The sequence below is a fragment of the Castor canadensis genome, chromosome 15 (assembly GCF_047511655.1).
Source record: "Castor canadensis chromosome 15, mCasCan1.hap1v2, whole genome shotgun sequence".
In the NCBI taxonomy this organism is placed as follows: Eukaryota; Metazoa; Chordata; class Mammalia; order Rodentia; family Castoridae; genus Castor; species Castor canadensis.
The window spans coordinates 82,694,435-82,711,441 of NC_133400.1; the positions used below are offsets into that span (position 1 = coordinate 82,694,435).

A 17,007-nucleotide genomic window follows, 5' to 3' on the forward strand; every position below is an offset into this window, starting at 1 on the left:
TCAGGTGGATCATGGTTTGAAATAGTTCGTGAGACCCTATCTTGAAAATACTCATCACAAAAAGGGCTGGCAGAGTGGCGAGAAGTGTGAAACGGAGGTGTTGGCCGGGCTGTGCTCCCTCCAGATGCTCCAGGGGAGGGTCTTTTCTTCCTCTTCAGCTTTAGAGAGCTCCAGGCATTGCTCAGCCGGTGGCAGCTGCACTCCACTCCCAGCCTCCGGATTTGCAAGGCCTCCTCCGTGTGTCTCCATCTTCCCTCTTGCGTCTTTGTGTCTTTTCTCTTCTCCTAAGAACACCAGCCATATTGAATTAAGGCCGCACGCTGAGACTATTTCCAAATAAGGTCACCCTCACAGGTACTGGGGGTTAGGATTTCAGTGTGTCTTTTGGGGACACACAATTCTACTCTCTTTCCTTCCAACCATTCTGGCTTCTGGCCCCAAACTCACCACCTACCCTGCCTCAACCCTGCCACTCAGTTGACATCAAGAATTCCACATAAGAATGCAGAAAAATCAAGAACAATTTAAGTAAGCCCATGGGGAGAGGGCATCACAGGACTTTAGAATGCAGAATTCCCTAGATGAAGAACAAGCATTCACTCTGACATCTTCCTGTCCCAGCCAGGGGTCAGTAAGCCTGGGCTTCTCTCATGCCTGGAGACCCTGGGACTTCCAGGACAGTAGGGAGCAACTCTGAGTAGGAGTTGCTTTCAGGAACATTTACCTCAACTGTGGTAAAATACGTCCCCAAAAGTGGGGTGATTACTTAGGTGAGGACACTGCAATGGGTTTGTATGTTAAGTAATTTTTTAAAAAGCTGATAAGTCTTTAAAAGCACTCTGGTGATGTAAGTGACGATGCATACCCCAAGTCAGCCCAGAACAGGAGCTGACCTCGCCTTGGGAAGTTGGGATGGGCACTGGGCATTAGTTACCATTAATTTTTCAAAATTAATTACCATTCATTTTTTTGGTTGGTTGGTTGGTTGGTTTTGGTGCTGGAGCGTGAACCCAGGGTCTCATCCATTGAAATGTGTGCTTTCCCATTGAGCTACACCCCAAGCCCTACCATCAAATGCTGTTCCCCAGGCAGGCAGAACAGAAGGGTCATTATCTTCTCTGTGCCAGGAACTCTGGGTTTCTAATAACTTGGAACTCAGGCCGGGTTACAAGTCAAGATCATCACATCAGAGTCAAAGCAGAGCCAGTTTCCAGTGGCACAATGCACTTCTGTTACATGGTGCCAGGGGCTTCCGTGGCTATAGGGCCACCTACTTCTCTACTTCTCTTTTCCTGTAAATAAGGAGAATATTTTGGGAAGGGCCCCTTTGCTAGAAGCTTCCTTAGGGTGGTCTTGGTGTAAGTTGGCCTAGCTCCTGCATACTTCTCTGTGGAGTAACAGTTGCTCAGAGAATTATCTGTTCTCTTAAGTTTTCCCTCAACTAGCTCCATATTCATACTACCCGGCACGTGTGTGTGTGTGTGTGTGTGTGTGTGTGTGTGTGTGTAGGGAGGGGGCGGGAGCCCCCATTGCTTGCTGTTGAGTATGCTGGAGTTTACTCACCCATCCCTTCTTTAGTAAGATAGATGAAGTGTGAGTTACGACGTTTACTCATTTTAAGCTTATATCAGATTTCTCTTTGAAGTGGTTAAGTGCTTACTACTCTCACTGGACAGCTTTGCCAGTCATTTTTTATTATTGTTCTTTTGAGACAAATTCTTCCTATGTAGCCTCAAAGTCATGCTCCTCCTGCTTCAGAGCTGGGATTATAGGCATACACCACCACACCTGTCTTGCCTATCCTTTCTTTTCTTTTGTTTTTCTTTTTGTGGTGGTACTGGGGTTTGAACTCAGGGCTTTGTATTTGCAAGGCAGGCATTCTACCATTTGAGCAACTCCTTGAGCCTCATCCTTCCTTAAAGCAAGCAAATTGAGCACAGTTGTAGGAAAGTCTGGGTGGGGGAGGCCTTACATATATACTTACTTATGGTGTCTCCTCACACAGTAAATCTCACCTTTACGTCTATGAGACTTAACCACATCAGACCTAACCAAGTTACTAGTGCACACCACCCAAATGCCTTGGGACCTGAGGAGGCCATTGAGGATCCCACTCGCTGTATTGAGGATTTGGAGTGTCCCCCAAAGGCTCCTGTGTTAAGGGAGTGGTCCTCAATTTGGTGCTGCTGGATGGTGGTGAAACTTTAAGAAGTGGATCTATAAGGAGAAAATAAAATATAGAGCATAGTTCTCAAGAAAATAAAAATAAGTGCAGACTCCTATTATAATTGGAGTATACTTATTCCAAAATAAAGGTAGATAGCAGAAATTCACAAAATATATGCAGTAATCCAGAGAACCTTAATTTGGAAAGAACATCAGTGGTCATCTAGTCCCATTCTTCATCAAATGCAGAAATACTTTTCCATTATCTGAGAATAAAACTCAATAAATACAGTGGTAACTAACTCACTGCCCATCACCAATGAGGGCTATTTTCAAGATGCTGTAATTATTAAAAAAGTTACTCATTTAAGCCTACTAAAATCTATTCCACGTTATTTCAGCCAGGGTTCTTTTCCTTGGAAAAGAAGACGTCTATGTTGCCCTAGACTCTCATGGTGAATCTTTATGGATTCTGGTTAAGTCTCTGACTCCCTACAGTTTGCCAAGCCCCAACAGCCTTCTCACTGTACACGTGTTCAAATATTATTGATCTGTGGTCAGTTGAATCTATGGATGCAAAACCTGTCATACCAAGGGCCAACTGTTCTTTTATGACATGCAATAGAAAAAAGGCAAAGCATTGCTCTCTCTCCTCAGCTGGAAAGCAAGAGAAGCCAGTCCTGGTCTTGCCAGGAAAGGCAGCGCACCTTTGTGCCCTCTGGAGGATGGCCAAGAGTCCCTTGGGCTAGGGAACAGGTGGATGGCAGCAGATGGAGTCTGATTCAGAGCTACACCACACGGCCACCTGCCTGTTGTACCTGCAGGGAGGAATGCTGGGGCCACACAGATGTTAAAACCTGAGAATGGCTTGGGAGAGTGGCCAGTTTAAAAAAAAAAAACCCCAAAATCTCAATAGGCCCAGTTGGCATGTTGGCTCTAGATAAAGAATTCTGGCAGAAAGGGGCTGAATGCTTCTTCTACCTTGTTCACCCCATCCTTTACAAGGGCTCCATTATAGTTCAGGGTTTTCAAAGTCAGCTTAGAATTCCTGCACTGGACGCCATTTCCTTGGCAGGGGGAAGGAAGCCAAAGGTAACACGGCCAGGAATCTATGCAGTCGCACTTAATAGGAAATTAGTACCAGAGCAATTTGTATTTCTGGAGACTGGCCTTGTTCAGTGTGGCCTGTGACATATCCTTTTGCTTTCTCTTCTTTGTTCATTACTTTCCCCTTGCTCTTAAGGGGTTCCAGGTAAGTAGCTGAAGACAAATTTGTCAAAGAGTACATTTGTCATTCGTTTTTATTCACTAGTTTTACATATACTGGTATTTAAATTTTTTCTTTCATTTTTTGCAGTACTGGGGATTGAACTTAGGGTTTTGTAAGTGTTCTACCACTTAAGCCATACCCTCAGCCCTGCATTTTTCTTAAACATTTTTTTTTGGGGGGGTAGGAGTATAGCTCAGTGATAGAGCACCTGCTTAGCTTGTTCAAGGGCCTAGGTCCAATCTCCACCACCGAAAAACAAAACAAAACTTTTGTGCATGCTCCAGGTGAGACATTACAACTTGTTATATGCCTTTACTTTTTTTTTTTTTGGAAGGAGGTGGTAATTTTCTGAGTCCCAGAATGACTTTTACATTTTTTGGAAATTTGTGCTTTTTATCAGTTTCATTTACTTGGGTTATTTTATCTCTAATTTTTTAATTTTTTTTTTTTTGAGACAGGGTTTCACTATGTAGGTCAGGCTGTCCGAAAACTTGTGATCTTCCTGTCAGCCTTCCAAGAGCTGGATTTACATGCATGCTGGGCTTAAATTTTAATGACCAGATATTAGTTTTATGCATTAAATCAATTTGTGACCACAGTTAAAAAAAAAACTGTGTAATTTATTATTAAGCAGTCTTATAAAGCTTCTTACAGGAATGCCAGTATTTTTTTGGAGATGGTGATGGTATCTGTGAAGAACTGATTTAGTAATAAAATGAACAGTATTTTTTTAGGTAGTTTCTCACTAATTTAGACACCCTATTAACACTTTCGGGTCTCAAAGAATACACTAATGAGCCTGAATTATTCAGTGTATACAGCTTTTAAAACTCCCCCCCCCAAAAAAAATGACAATCCCATTACCAGCAAGCAGAGGTCAGCAACACTAGTTTGTGTCTTACTAACTCTCAGTCAGTTGTTTATCATGCATGCAGCACATTGTATCTTAATAAAACTCAAGAGAAAGTTGATTTTCTTCAAGTGTATTACAAAGATCCTAAATTCAGATCAACCAATCCTCCAAGAAGGACGTGGCCAGCATTTACCTTAGATCACCTGGGACTTACTCACCCGACTGCCAGCTCTGACGCAATACATTACCAATAACAGACTAAGAAAAAAAATAGCAGGGCTCTGGTGGCTCACACCTGTAATCCTAGCTACTCAGGAGGCAGAGATCAGGAGGACTGGGGTTTGAATCCAGCTCAGGGAAATAGTGCCCAACACACTATCTTGAAAATACTCAGCACAAAAAAGGGCTGGTGGAGTGACTCAAGTGGCAGAGAGCCTGCCTAGCAAACGTAAGGCCCTGAGTTCAAACCCTAGTACCGCCAAAAAAAAAAAGTGAAACACGTTTGATTTGTATGAAAGCATTTAATACACCTTGACAAAAAGGATTAAAAGGTAGGATTAAAGACTGATCTCCCTGATGGATAAGTTCTCCCCACTCTACCATCCCCCCCTTCTCATTCCTGAACATTCTAAGAATGCACACATACAAAGCACCTCACATGAAATCTCACCAAGACTCAGTGAACTAAGAAGTGACTCAATATTTTTAAAGTTATTAAAAAGTGTCCTCTGTTCAAGCGAGAATGTGCTTTTCACGTAGGAGGATCACTTAATGGAAGAACAACTTGCTCAAGCTCTAAGTAGCTATAACTTCTTTCGTATGCATTGTTCTGTTTTATGTTTATGAGACAAGTGAAGCCACTCTAAGTGAGCCATTAAAAATCTCAGCTTTGGCCTGGGGGCATGACTCAAGTGGTAGAGCACCTGCCTAGCAAATACAAGGTCACAAGTTCAAATCCCAGTACAGTACCCCACCCCAAAAGTTTCAAGTGCTTTTTGATTCTTATTAATAATTAAACTATTTTTACTTTGTTAGTCAAATTAAACAACTCCCAAAGCCTTCTGGGAAGTGAAATGTTCCTAGAAGCCTGGTGACCAGGACATAAACTTTGGAAACACAGGGTCAGATACAGCACCTTCTACCCAGGGAGCAGGAACAGAGTTGGATGAGATCTAAGCCATGTGAATTTCATTCCAGGCTCCTGAAAACCCAAATCCACCATCTCTCATAAGTACCTCTTATACACACCAAGTTCCTAACATGACATCATCCTGAAGGAAACCTGCGTACGGCTAGAGCTCAAATCCTGATGCAATAATCCTACCAAGCCATCCAGCCTTTAGGTGGTTCCAATGTTTTCTGGGTCAAATGACACTTGGAAAGTCAGGTTGTTCCAGCAGAGAAGACCCCCACATTTTTGCTTTGTCATTGACACAGGGTTTGACCTTTAAAATTCTTGATGTGTATGAAGCACATCTGCAACCCCCAAACTCCATGGGGTTCTGCCTTTTGTTTTTGTTTTCTACTCCTGCTTTAGATATGTATTTGCTTTGATTAGAGGTGTCAAAGTTTCTTGAAGCCACACTTAAAATAATCCATACTTTAAAATACTGGGATTTTAGGTATTTTCACCTCAGAGCTCCATAATAATGTAAGAACAGAGCTTTCATTCTCTTACATGTATTAGCGATGAACTGAAATGCAAAGTGGTTGAGTGGCTTGATTTCAAAGAGCAAAACAGAAGTAACTGTAGAACAGAAAGAAGGAACATACATTTTAATGTCAGCACACCAAGACTGTATTAAGGGCAATGATCGGTGGCAGAGTATGGTGACCCATGCCTGTAACTCCAGCTACCTAAGAGGCAGAGATAGGAGGATCATGATCAAGGTTGGCTCAGGTAAAAAGTTTCTACAATTGTAATTCAGCTATATGGGAGGATGGAGATAGGAGGATTGTGGCCCAAGGCCAGCCCCAGGTAAAAACACAAGACCCTACTTAAAAAATAACTAATACAGAAAAGGGCCAGGTGCGTGGCTCAAGTGGTAGAGTGTCTGTCTAGCAACACCCTTGAGTCAAGTACGGTACATAAAAAGGGACAATGATCATCACTGAGTAGATGGGAAAGGGTGTTTATGTAGAGTTGGGGCTGGAAGACACATTCCAAGATCATTCGGTCCAGTCTTCCTTATTTTACCCAGGACGAAATGAAGTTCAGAAGGTTAGCAACCTAACTAGGGTGACAATTGTCTCTTTTCCTCTGGGTGGCCACATAGCCACCACAACGTTACTGTCATAAAGAAGTGCACCCTCTGTAACCAAGAGACCAGAAGTGTGGCTCTCAGTCCACTTCCCAGTTTGGGGACAAAAATCTGTGTGACTGCATCACATCAGTGCAGTTGTCTGTAGTGAGTATAGGAGAGATCATGACATCTTGACTTTCCACTTCAACGTCAGTGTTAAATGTGTGTGGAAGCTTCTGGGCTGATCAGCACTGGTTTCTGAGGGCATCAATCAGAAGCACAGGTAACACCGACCACTCCCCTACATTTCCAGAGCCCTGAGAGGAAAGGCAGGAAGGGGAAATGTCTGGAGGGAGGGCTACTTTAGGCTGTTCAGAAATTTGGCATGTTCTTCTCCTCTTGGCAACAGTGTTTCTCCTCCTATCTTCGGACCAGTCTTCTCCTAGAAAAGTAAGAGTACTTAATGAGAGATGGTATAACAAAATTATTTGCCTGGGTCACTAAAATTAGTCACAAATTAGTATTCAAATGGCATATTGCTGTAGTTTGGATCTGGAATGTCCCCCAGAAGGCCCATGTGGTATAGGCATGGAGCCCAGCTTGGTGCTATTGGGAGGTGGTGGAACATTTAAAGAGGTGGGACTTGGTGGGACCTCTTAGGTCACTGGGGGTATGCCCTTGAAGGGAACTGCAGGACTGTTTCTCTTTTTTGTTCCTAGCCATGAGATAAAGGGCCTTCTCTACCACATGTTCCCACCATGATGTCTGCCTTGCCACAGGCCCAAAAGCAGTGGGGTCAACTGAAACCTTTAAAACTGTAAGCCAAAGTAAATCTTTCCTCTTCATGATGACTTATTTCAGGTACTTTGTTACAGTAACAGAAAGCTGAGGAACACACATACCTTTAGCATTCCATCTCGTTCCCATTTATAGAGGCCACAGTTACTGAAATAGAAAAGATGGGTTTGCTCAGCGGTGAGGTGTTGGCCCACACAGATAAAGACAACAGGACTTACTGCACCTTTACAGGGAAGAGTGTCTGCACATTCAAGGAGGCATTATTCAAGGTGACCTTGATGTCACTGGCCTAATCAGCTTATACGCTAATGCTGCTAAGAATAGCACTGTGAGGAGTTGGGAAATGGCCTTTAGCTCAGATGATGGCACACAGGGTTACACACGCCGCAGGGGACTAACTCAACCTTGGTTTTCATTGATGGTTGTTGGGATGAGGCTCTGTCCAGACCAAGAATTGACAAGAGAAAGGCCGGGGAAAGCTCTGCTGTTACAAAAGTGTAAGTACAACAAGGAGACGTTCTTCCATCCGTGAGCTGTCCTCACCGAGTATCCTTAATGAAACAGAATGCCTCTGATGTCCATAATGTTTTGCTCTTTTAACATTTCAGTCATTTACTTTGCAGATACTTTGCAGAGGGTCAAGTATCAATATCAAATACCTACTTAAAACAATCATCTAGGCCATAAAAAAATTCCCATAAAAATTCCTGAGGAAGTGGGGAACTAGCGTGAGTTCTGGGCTCCCTCCCCCACACCAGCTCTGCAGAAATTTTTTTTTTTTTTTTGCATTACTGGGGTTTGAACTCAGGGCCTACACCTTGAGCCACACCACCAGCCCTTTTTTTGTGATGAAGGTTTTCAAGATAGGGTCTCAAAAACTACCCAGGCTGGCTTTGAACAACAGTCCTCCTGATCTCTGCCTCCGAGTAGATAGAATAACAGGTGTGAGTTAGCCCTGGAGAACTTGAGGTGTGGGTGAAGCATGATTCCAGGAAATAAACAGCTAACAATGAGAAGTAAGCCAAAGGTAGTGAAAACAGTCTGATGAGAAACTGTTGGAAAGACTGAAAGCAATCTTGAATTTACCTAAAAGCCCAAGGGATCAATATCATGCAAATTAAGTTCTTTGAAAAAATTCATCTGGGTGCAGTGGCTCATGTCTGCAATCCCAGCTACTTGGGAAGCAGAGATTGGGAGGATCATGGTTTGAGGCCAGCCCAGGGAAAACTGTTAGCGATACCCCATTTCAATCAATAAACTGGGAGTGGTGGCACGTCTGTGATCCCAGCTGTGCAGGAGGCTGTAGGTAGGAGGATCATGGTCTGAGGCTGGCTCCAGGCAAAAACGTCAGACTCTACATAAAAAACAACTAAAGTAAAAAATGACTGGGTGGGTCCGGCTCAAGTGGTAGAGTGGTAGAGCACCCCAAGTTCAAATACCAGTACTGAAAAAAAAAAAAAATTCCAAAGTCTGGGTGTGGTAGTGAATACCACCTCAGGGAATAATCCAGTAAGATTAACAGCAACAATACTAACCCAGGGCTGAGTGTGAAGCTCAGCGGCAGAGCTCGATCCACAGCACTGACAACAAAAGCAAGAAAGAACGAACAGAAGCACAAAGGACAGGACACACTTGACTACGTGTCAGCCTTGGTGAAGACCACTGAAGCAGGACTATGCAGACAGAGGGAAAGACTTAACTGTAAAGACATGTGAGACGTGAGAAAGATGAAAAACTAGTAAGCTGAACTTAAACATTTAAATTAACTGAAGAACATGTCAAAAAGTACCACAAAAACAACCCAAAGAAACAAGAAGGCAGAAGTTATTAAGGGGAGAAATCAAGAAAACAAAGAAATTCAATAAAGATGAAGACAGAGACTCTGTCAAGGTTAATCTGAAAAAAAGAGGAGAAAAACAAAAAAAGTTCTACGTAACAAGCAATTTGAAAAAACAATAAATAACAGACTGAAAAACTATTAAGTTATTAAGTATATTAAGAATGTATCAATAAACTTGAATGCATAATTTTCTTAAGCAGATATAAAAGTATTGAAGAGGAAGATAGCCTTGAAACAGGTTTGTAAAACATGGTAAACTGTCAATTAAAAGCTGTAATCTCGGACAGAGCTGTGAGGAATTGCCCATTAGAGCCACGCAAAAGTTTGGGACCAAGATGAAACGCACCATGCAGATATAAGCACCCATTCCTGCCTTCCTTTGTCTCCCCTTGTAAATAAACTTTCCAAAGCAGGCCCCCCCCCCACTCCCCGCTCTTATCTAAACCTTAGGTCTCTAACCCACTACTAGCCCTACTTTATGGGAGAGCACATTCCTTGTAACCTGATACCCTGCACTGCCTTTTAAATATCCTGTGAATCTTTTGTTCGGGGCTCAGACACTGGTACACGTCTGGGCCCGCTAGCGTAAAAATTAAAATCTGAGTTCTCCACTCCTCCGAGTGTTGCTTGGTTTCTCCTCTGACTATATTGCCACAACAGTATAAAATGCTAAAACTGGCAGAAGAAAATAGACCATGAAGCCACAATGTACCCCCCCACCCAGGACAACAATAAAAATAAAAATAAAAAAATAAATAAATAAGAAAAGAAGACAGACCATGAAAAGACCTTAAGTATCAAAGGAATTGAAATAAGAACCAAAGTCTCCTCTTCCCCTCCCCCAAAACCAAGCCCTAATTAATTTTTAGTGGGATTGATTACAGTTTTAATTGCTATTTAATACAAATTGTTTCTAGAAGCTGTCAAGTTCATTTTATAGGGTTCACACAATTCTGGTTGCAAATAAGACAAAAACTATATAAAAAAGGAAAACAATCAATGGATTTAATTCACTCATGTATATAAATACAAAAATTCTATATAAAATATTAACTAAATGAATTTAAAGGTCCACTAAAATGAAAAATATCAAGATAAGTAGGGTTTACCTAAGGATAGGAAGAAAGTTTAATTTCAGAAAAATCTACTTATTTATTTACTTATTGATGACTGAGGTGCTAGGGATTGAACTCAGGATCTCCAGCATGCTGGTCAAATCGGTTACACCCCATCTGCTCATTTCAAAAAAACGTAATGATGTGAAGCACCACATTAATAAATGAAAGTTAATAAAATCACAAAAGAGCAATGGCATTCAATACCTATTTGTGATAAAGTCTTGTGACTGAGAACAGAAAAGGACTTTCACTTGGCAAAGGCTGTATCTATAGGAGAAATTTGGATACATCCACTTTAGGATAAAGAGCAAGAAATGAGTCTACTGTTATCCGTCTCTAGAAACCCTGGAACGCTAGGGTCACAGCCCAGTGCTGGCTTGGCACTGGTCCCACTGGAGTCAGGTGACAAGCCAGACTGAGCAGAAGACAAGCTCAAGGAAGAAGGAGGACATGCTAGTGACACCCCATCGTTTTTATATCTAGTGTCTGACATTCAATAAATGCAACCCTCCCATAGATTCCAATTGGAATTTAAAAAAGGAATTTAATAAACTTACTATAAATTCATAGGATACAAAAAGCTTAGTCAATCTTGTAAAAGAACGAAAAGGGGCAGGGGAATCTTTGCCTAATGGTTAAGACATCACACAAACCCAAGTGGTAAAGACAGTGGAACAGGCTCCAGAAACAAGGGCACTGAAAAGAGAATCAAGCTCTCAGACACAGACCTGTGTTTAAGTGGAAACTACTGAGGGGTGGCCTACAGCAGTGTGTGTGTGTGTGTGTGTGTGTGTGTGTGTGTGTGTACTGGGAACACTGGTGTGTGTGTGTGTGTGTGTACTGGGAACACTGGTGTGTGTGTGTGTGTGTGTGTGTGTGTGTACTGGGAACACTGGTGTGTGTGTGTGTGTGTGTGTGTGTGTGTGTGTGTATGTGTGTGTGTGTGTGTACTGGGAACACTGGCCCGCTACGGACACAAAAATAAAAAGAGTAGATTTCCAGACTAACCGAAGACACAACTATGAAAAGTAAACTGTGATGTGAAGAGAAAATAATGTAGATTATCTGTGTACTTTTGAGGGTAGGGATGAGGTTAGGAGAAAAAATAAAACTATTAGGGAAAAAAAAACTATCAAAGTACAAAACGATAATAAGGCTTAGAAAATTTCTCTAAGGACTGCAATTAATTCAAGTCAGCAATTTGGGAAAATACATTCGCAATGAGTCAAATGACAGGGGACAAAGATGTTAAATACCCAATATAGGTACATCTGCAAATAAAGAAGAAAAAGGAAAAAAAAAAGCACAAGAAAAAGAGGGCTGGGATGTAGTCAGTGGTGTACTTGCCTGTGTGTGCAAGGCTTTGGCTTTGATCCTTAGCACAACAAAAAGAAGAAAAAGATGAATAAGAGATAGTAATAGAAAATTACAGAAAAGGAAATTCAAAAGGCTTAAAAAGCATATGAAAAGATACTAAAAATGCTAATAACCAAACATTTAAAATGTATAAGCATCAGGACTCTGGCAAAAGCATGAATGAAAACATGAGGAGCTGGAGACCTCGGGGGAGGCCTGATGGAGGGAAGAGGCGATGCTGCCCTGGCTGCTCTGAGGAGCAGCTTGGCACTACATGGTCAGCTCTAATCCTGGGTATGACCCAAGTGTCTTCTCACTAGACAATACGAGAATGGAGAGGTGGGTGGGTGGAAGGTGCTGGAAGCACCCAGATGCCCACAGATTCATGGGATGGGTGCTGGTCATGGAGCGCTGTTATTCATTAGAAATGACCACTAGATGTCTATGGAGCAAACATGGGCATCCTAAGAGCAGAGCCGAGTGAAAAGGCACACTAAGTGAGCCATTTAATACAGGACCATTTCTAGAAAACAAAATGTCCACATACAAAGCAGTACACATGTGACAAGAAAGCAGAAAGATACCATTACTGCTAAGAGAATGGTCACTTATGCTGAGGGAGGGAAGGGAGTGAGGAAGGGGTAAAAGGAACACATAAGACCAGGAGAAGGCCAGATGGACCAGCAGGGTGCTTTATGAACCGAGGAGGGATGCTCAGCCCACCTTGAGGGTGGCATCACAGTGGGTGCAACACAGCAGCTCTGCCGCTCATCTGAAGTACCCCCAAAAAGTAAGCCGAAAACAAACAATAGACTCTCAAAATGCGTATACTTACTCACACATTAAAGAGACTTCTAAAAAAGATTCCTTGGAGTGGAGAGAAAAATCCCATACTCCATTATGTAACAAACATGTTCACCAGGCCACCAGCACAGGTGTACTTCATTCATTGATTCCACAAGCCTTTCTGAGGAACTACTGTGGGGCAGGCACCACAGTTGGTGCTAGAGGCACAGCAACACAGGAGGAAGGAGCCCTCCTCAAATTCCATTTAACAGCTCTAGTTTTAGGGACATGTAGGCACTGTATGATGACATGGGACGAGCCTGCTGTTCCCAGGATTAGCATCACACAGGAACACCACCAGTTAAAGAACCCCTAGCAATTCTCATACCTGCAGTGCTTGTTCGGGAGCCGGTCAAGGGAGATGGCCCTGTTTCCACAGGGACACTTGAAGAACCTTTTCACACCGTCATGCCAGTGGAAGTCGTGCTGCTCGCTGACACAGGTCTCCAGGGGCTTGAAGTGGGTGTAGGCGCACTGCATAGACCAACACGGAGCACAGTCCAGTCAGTAAGGGCCATAGGAGACTTGGGGAGCTGTCAGGGTCCTGCCCCAAGAGAACTTCTGCTCTCCTGTTCCTGCCCATTCCTTGCTGGGCCTTTGCCACATTATCTACCTCCCATGACTAGAGTGACTTCTTGACTCTTCCTCATACCAAAACCACTATTTTTTTTTTTTAACGGCACTGGGGTTTGAACTCAGGGCTTTGCACTTGCCAGGCAGGTGTTCTTACCACTTGAGCCACTCTGCCAGCCATCTTTTATGATGTTTTTTTTTTGAGATAGGGTCTTGAGAACTATTTGTAAGGGCTGGCTTCAAACTGCAATCCTCTTGGTCTCTGCCTCCCAAGTAGCTCAGATTACAGGCATGAGCCACTGGCATCCAACTCCAATACCACCTTTTTTAGTGTCTGCCCTCATAAGGCATAAGGTCCACAATAACTTCTGTGACATTAAGATGATAGTAAGGCCAGGCATGGTGGCAAATAACTGTAATACCAGTGGCTTAGGAGGCTGAGGCAGGAGGATTATGAATTTGAGGCCAGCCTGGACTATATAGTGAAAACCTGTCTCAAAAAAGATAGTAAGGGCAAAGAAGAAAAGGACTGTAAACCTCTCAATAGTTATGGTGGTCTGTCCTACACTTATGGAACATTGATTACTGGTCACTGGATAATGGGGCTTGGGGTCAATTTAGGAAGGCTGATCAGTAGCTCTTTCATTTCCTCCTATAAGATCTCTGAAAAGGATATAGCTTTGTTTTTGGTGGTTGGCTTCTTTCTTGCTAGGCAGGTGCTTTACCACTTGAGCCACTCTGCCAGCCTGAATCTAAGCTTATTACTACTCTCATTTCACAAGCAGCCATACAAAGACAGAGATACTACCTAGTTTACCTGTTATTCTGATTCTCAAACAGATGGCAGAGAATACTAAATAGTAGAAGGGTGAAGCAGGTGCCAGGAGAATGCCATGTCATTTCTGGTGATTACATTGGGTCTGGATAAACTACTGTAGACTTTGGCAACCAAGGGTACCAGGGAGAGTGGTAACTCTGCCCTACTGGGCAGAATAACCAGAATAACGGCCCTCTAAAGACATCCATGTCCTATTTCCTAGAACCCAAGAGCGTGCTGTGTTACGTGGCAAAGAGGAATTAAGGTTGCTAATTGGGTGATTTTAAAACAGGGAGAGTATTCTGGGTTATCTGGATGGAACCAGTGTCATCATAAGAGTCCTTAAAAGTGGAAGGAGGCAGAAGAGGAAAGGAGTGATGTGATGTCAGAGTTCACCAAGGTCTCTGGACCTGTGGATGCTGGACTGAGGACACATCAGCACTTGAGAATGAATGCTGAGAACAACTTGGACCCAGTGGCTAAAGAATAAGATTTCAGAGGCCCATCTGTGGGACTGAGAGCTGTGGGCAGAGGAGAAGCTCTACCCACAGAGCTCCATGGCTAGATTAGGTAGGGAGGTGGGTCTCTGCCTGTCCTAGACAATTTGTTTTTCAGCCTAATTAAATGACCTATCAGAAGATACGGCCCTGCATTCCACAAATTCTCAATCTCCCGCTGATTGCACCAGCATCAGTCAAGCGCCCGCCTCGCACACACCGTCTTGCATGTCACTACTCGACATTTCACTTCTCTGATGTTTCTCATTTTTTCTTCCATTTGTTCTTTTTTCACCAGTGGCTCGAAATAGCATTCCTGCAGTTCAGCCTCGGTCTGAAGTCAAAACATACAGGGGTATTTGTACCAAATCCAATATATGGTCAGGCAGAGCACAAACAATAATTTAATAATGACTTCAATGATTCAGTTCAACAATAATCAAAACAGAATTGAAGAGGCAGGCTACGTGTTAGAGGACCCTAGATACTACACCTCAATGAACTAACTGCAATCCAAAGATGGTAAGAAGTGGAAAAAAGCCTGGAAATGTAGGGGGAAAAAAAGACCTGAAAGTACTTGATGATTTTTAAAACACCAAGTACAAATAAAAACCACCAACATCAGTAATAGTGCCTTTAAGTTCAGTGTGCACCAGCAGTTACTTGCACTGTTCTAACAGACTCCACGTGGGGAGGGTGTGCAAGGTCCCTGGTGATGACAGCCCCACATTAGGTAGGTCTCCTGGTTCAGCACTTGGCAGGAGAGCATGTGGGTTTTCAGGACAATAGAGAGTAAGGATGAGCCCAGGGAGATATTTATGGCAGAATGTGGGCACAGCACTAGAGCTAGCAGAGCTACACATGCCAAGAAGGGCTTTGGTGTCCACAAGAGGAAGAAGCTCCGCTCTACAGCCTTTTAGGATCAGCTCTGGCCTCTCTCCTGAGTTTCAAGTCCACTAGAAACATGATTTATTGGGGGGCAGGGAGAATGATAGGGGTGTGAATCTAATTAAGATATATTGTAAATATCACAATGAAGCCCCTCCCCATACAACTAATATATTCTAATAAAAAATATAGAAAAAAAAAAAGAAAGGTCATTTATAACTTCTCTTTAGTTATTGGTTAATCAAAAGAGCAGATCATCAGGGGTATCACTAAATGTGAATGTAACCCCAGGGCCATTTTGTAAATCTGTGGGAGAACTTTTCTATTATCCTGATAATATCCTGATGTTTGCTATCTCTACCCCTGGCAGGGACCAGAGAGCTACATTTCTGCAGTGCACAGGATGTCCCCACACTTCACAGGATCATGCCTTGTCCTACAAGGATTCTGTGTGCTCATAGGGGGCATCAGTTTTGGTGAGAAAACTGTTGATAACCCTAGCCCAAAACTGCTTTATGCATGGTTTTAATATGCACTGAATATTCTGAAAGCACAACTAGGCGAGTCCTGTGTACACTGAGGAATGATTTGTAGGTTGGCTTCCCAATTCACTGTTTTTTTTTTTAAAACATCACATTAACAAAGACACAAACATATGGCACTTATGTTAGTTATTGAGAAAATGTACACAAGTGCTTATTTTGAGATGCCACATTACACTTACAAACCCAAGCTTCTGACTATCTCATTATATCTTCTAGAATAGCTGCTAACAAATGTTTATATAAGGAAAAATATTTCCTCTTCTTTACATTAGTTATGATATTATGACAGTTTTGAAATTACATAGTATAGCTAATTTACATTATCTGTGAATTTTGTTTCAAGATAATAGGGAAGCAAAACAAAATACTTTTATTTAAAAAGGAACATTGGAGTTACAGGTGCACTCCTGATTTAAGCATCTGGAATGCCAAAATGAAGCTATCTGAATGGAAAAGAATCCCTTCCCATATTGTACAGCAGAAAATAGCAAATAGTATCGAGCCATTTAAACCTAACGATTTAGAATTTGAGCCGTAACTAATGGAAATAGTTTTATAAATATTAAATATCTTTCAAATCATAATAAACCGATTGTTATTGTTCAGTGCAAGAACAAGGGCAAAGTTAAAAGTTCATCAGAAATGTTCCTGCCCTTCCAAGCAGACCCAAAAGAACTATGTTGAAGAAACAGAGCACGTCAGGCTCGAGAGGCGTGACATCCCAGGTCTTTTGGGCTCTTACCTCTTTCACGATGTGTGTGTGCTTTGACTTTGCTTGTAGAATTTTTTGGAATTCCTCAGATTCCAGGTAGGCCAGCTGCTCTCTCCTTTTCTTTCTGGCAGGTTCCAATTCATCCTCACCTAGAGCAGAAAACATTAGCTGTTTCAAAGGAATTTGAGAAAACCGTGTGTCCTATCCATTTGGCTTCCCATCATTCTGTTTCTTTCTGCCTCCAGGCCCTTCAAAGTTGACAGACCCTAGTTTGTAACCAGGAGAAAATTCAAGAAGTGAACTGAACCGGGTGCTGGTGGCTCACACCTGTAATCTGAGCTACTCATGAGGCAGAGATCAGGAGGATTGTGGTTAGAAGCCAGCCCAGGCAAATAGTTCACAGAAAATATCCAACAGAGGCTGGCAGAGAGGCTCAAGTGGTAGAGCACCTGCCTAGCAAGCATGAGGCCCTGAGTTCAAACCTC

The 17,007-nt window shown here is 42.6% G+C and overlaps 1 protein-coding gene across 1 annotated transcript in view; it reads right to left on the minus strand.

Moving 5' to 3' along the window:
- Nucleotides 1-4,536: 4,536 nt before the first annotated feature.
- The window catches only part of Mcm10 (minichromosome maintenance 10 replication initiation factor), a 35,927-nt gene continuing 23,456 nt past the window's right edge, over nt 4,537-17,007 (minus strand). The window contains exons 16-20 of the mRNA XM_020169243.2: nt 16,553-16,671; nt 14,598-14,711; nt 12,819-12,964; nt 7,435-7,477; nt 4,537-6,974 (exon numbers count right to left, since the gene is read on the minus strand). Coding sequence (XP_020024832.2) covers nt 6,891-6,974; nt 7,435-7,477; nt 12,819-12,964; nt 14,598-14,711; nt 16,553-16,671 — 506 coding nt within the window. The 3' untranslated portion in view covers nt 4,537-6,890. The remainder of the gene's footprint in view (nt 6,975-7,434; nt 7,478-12,818; nt 12,965-14,597; nt 14,712-16,552; nt 16,672-17,007) is intronic.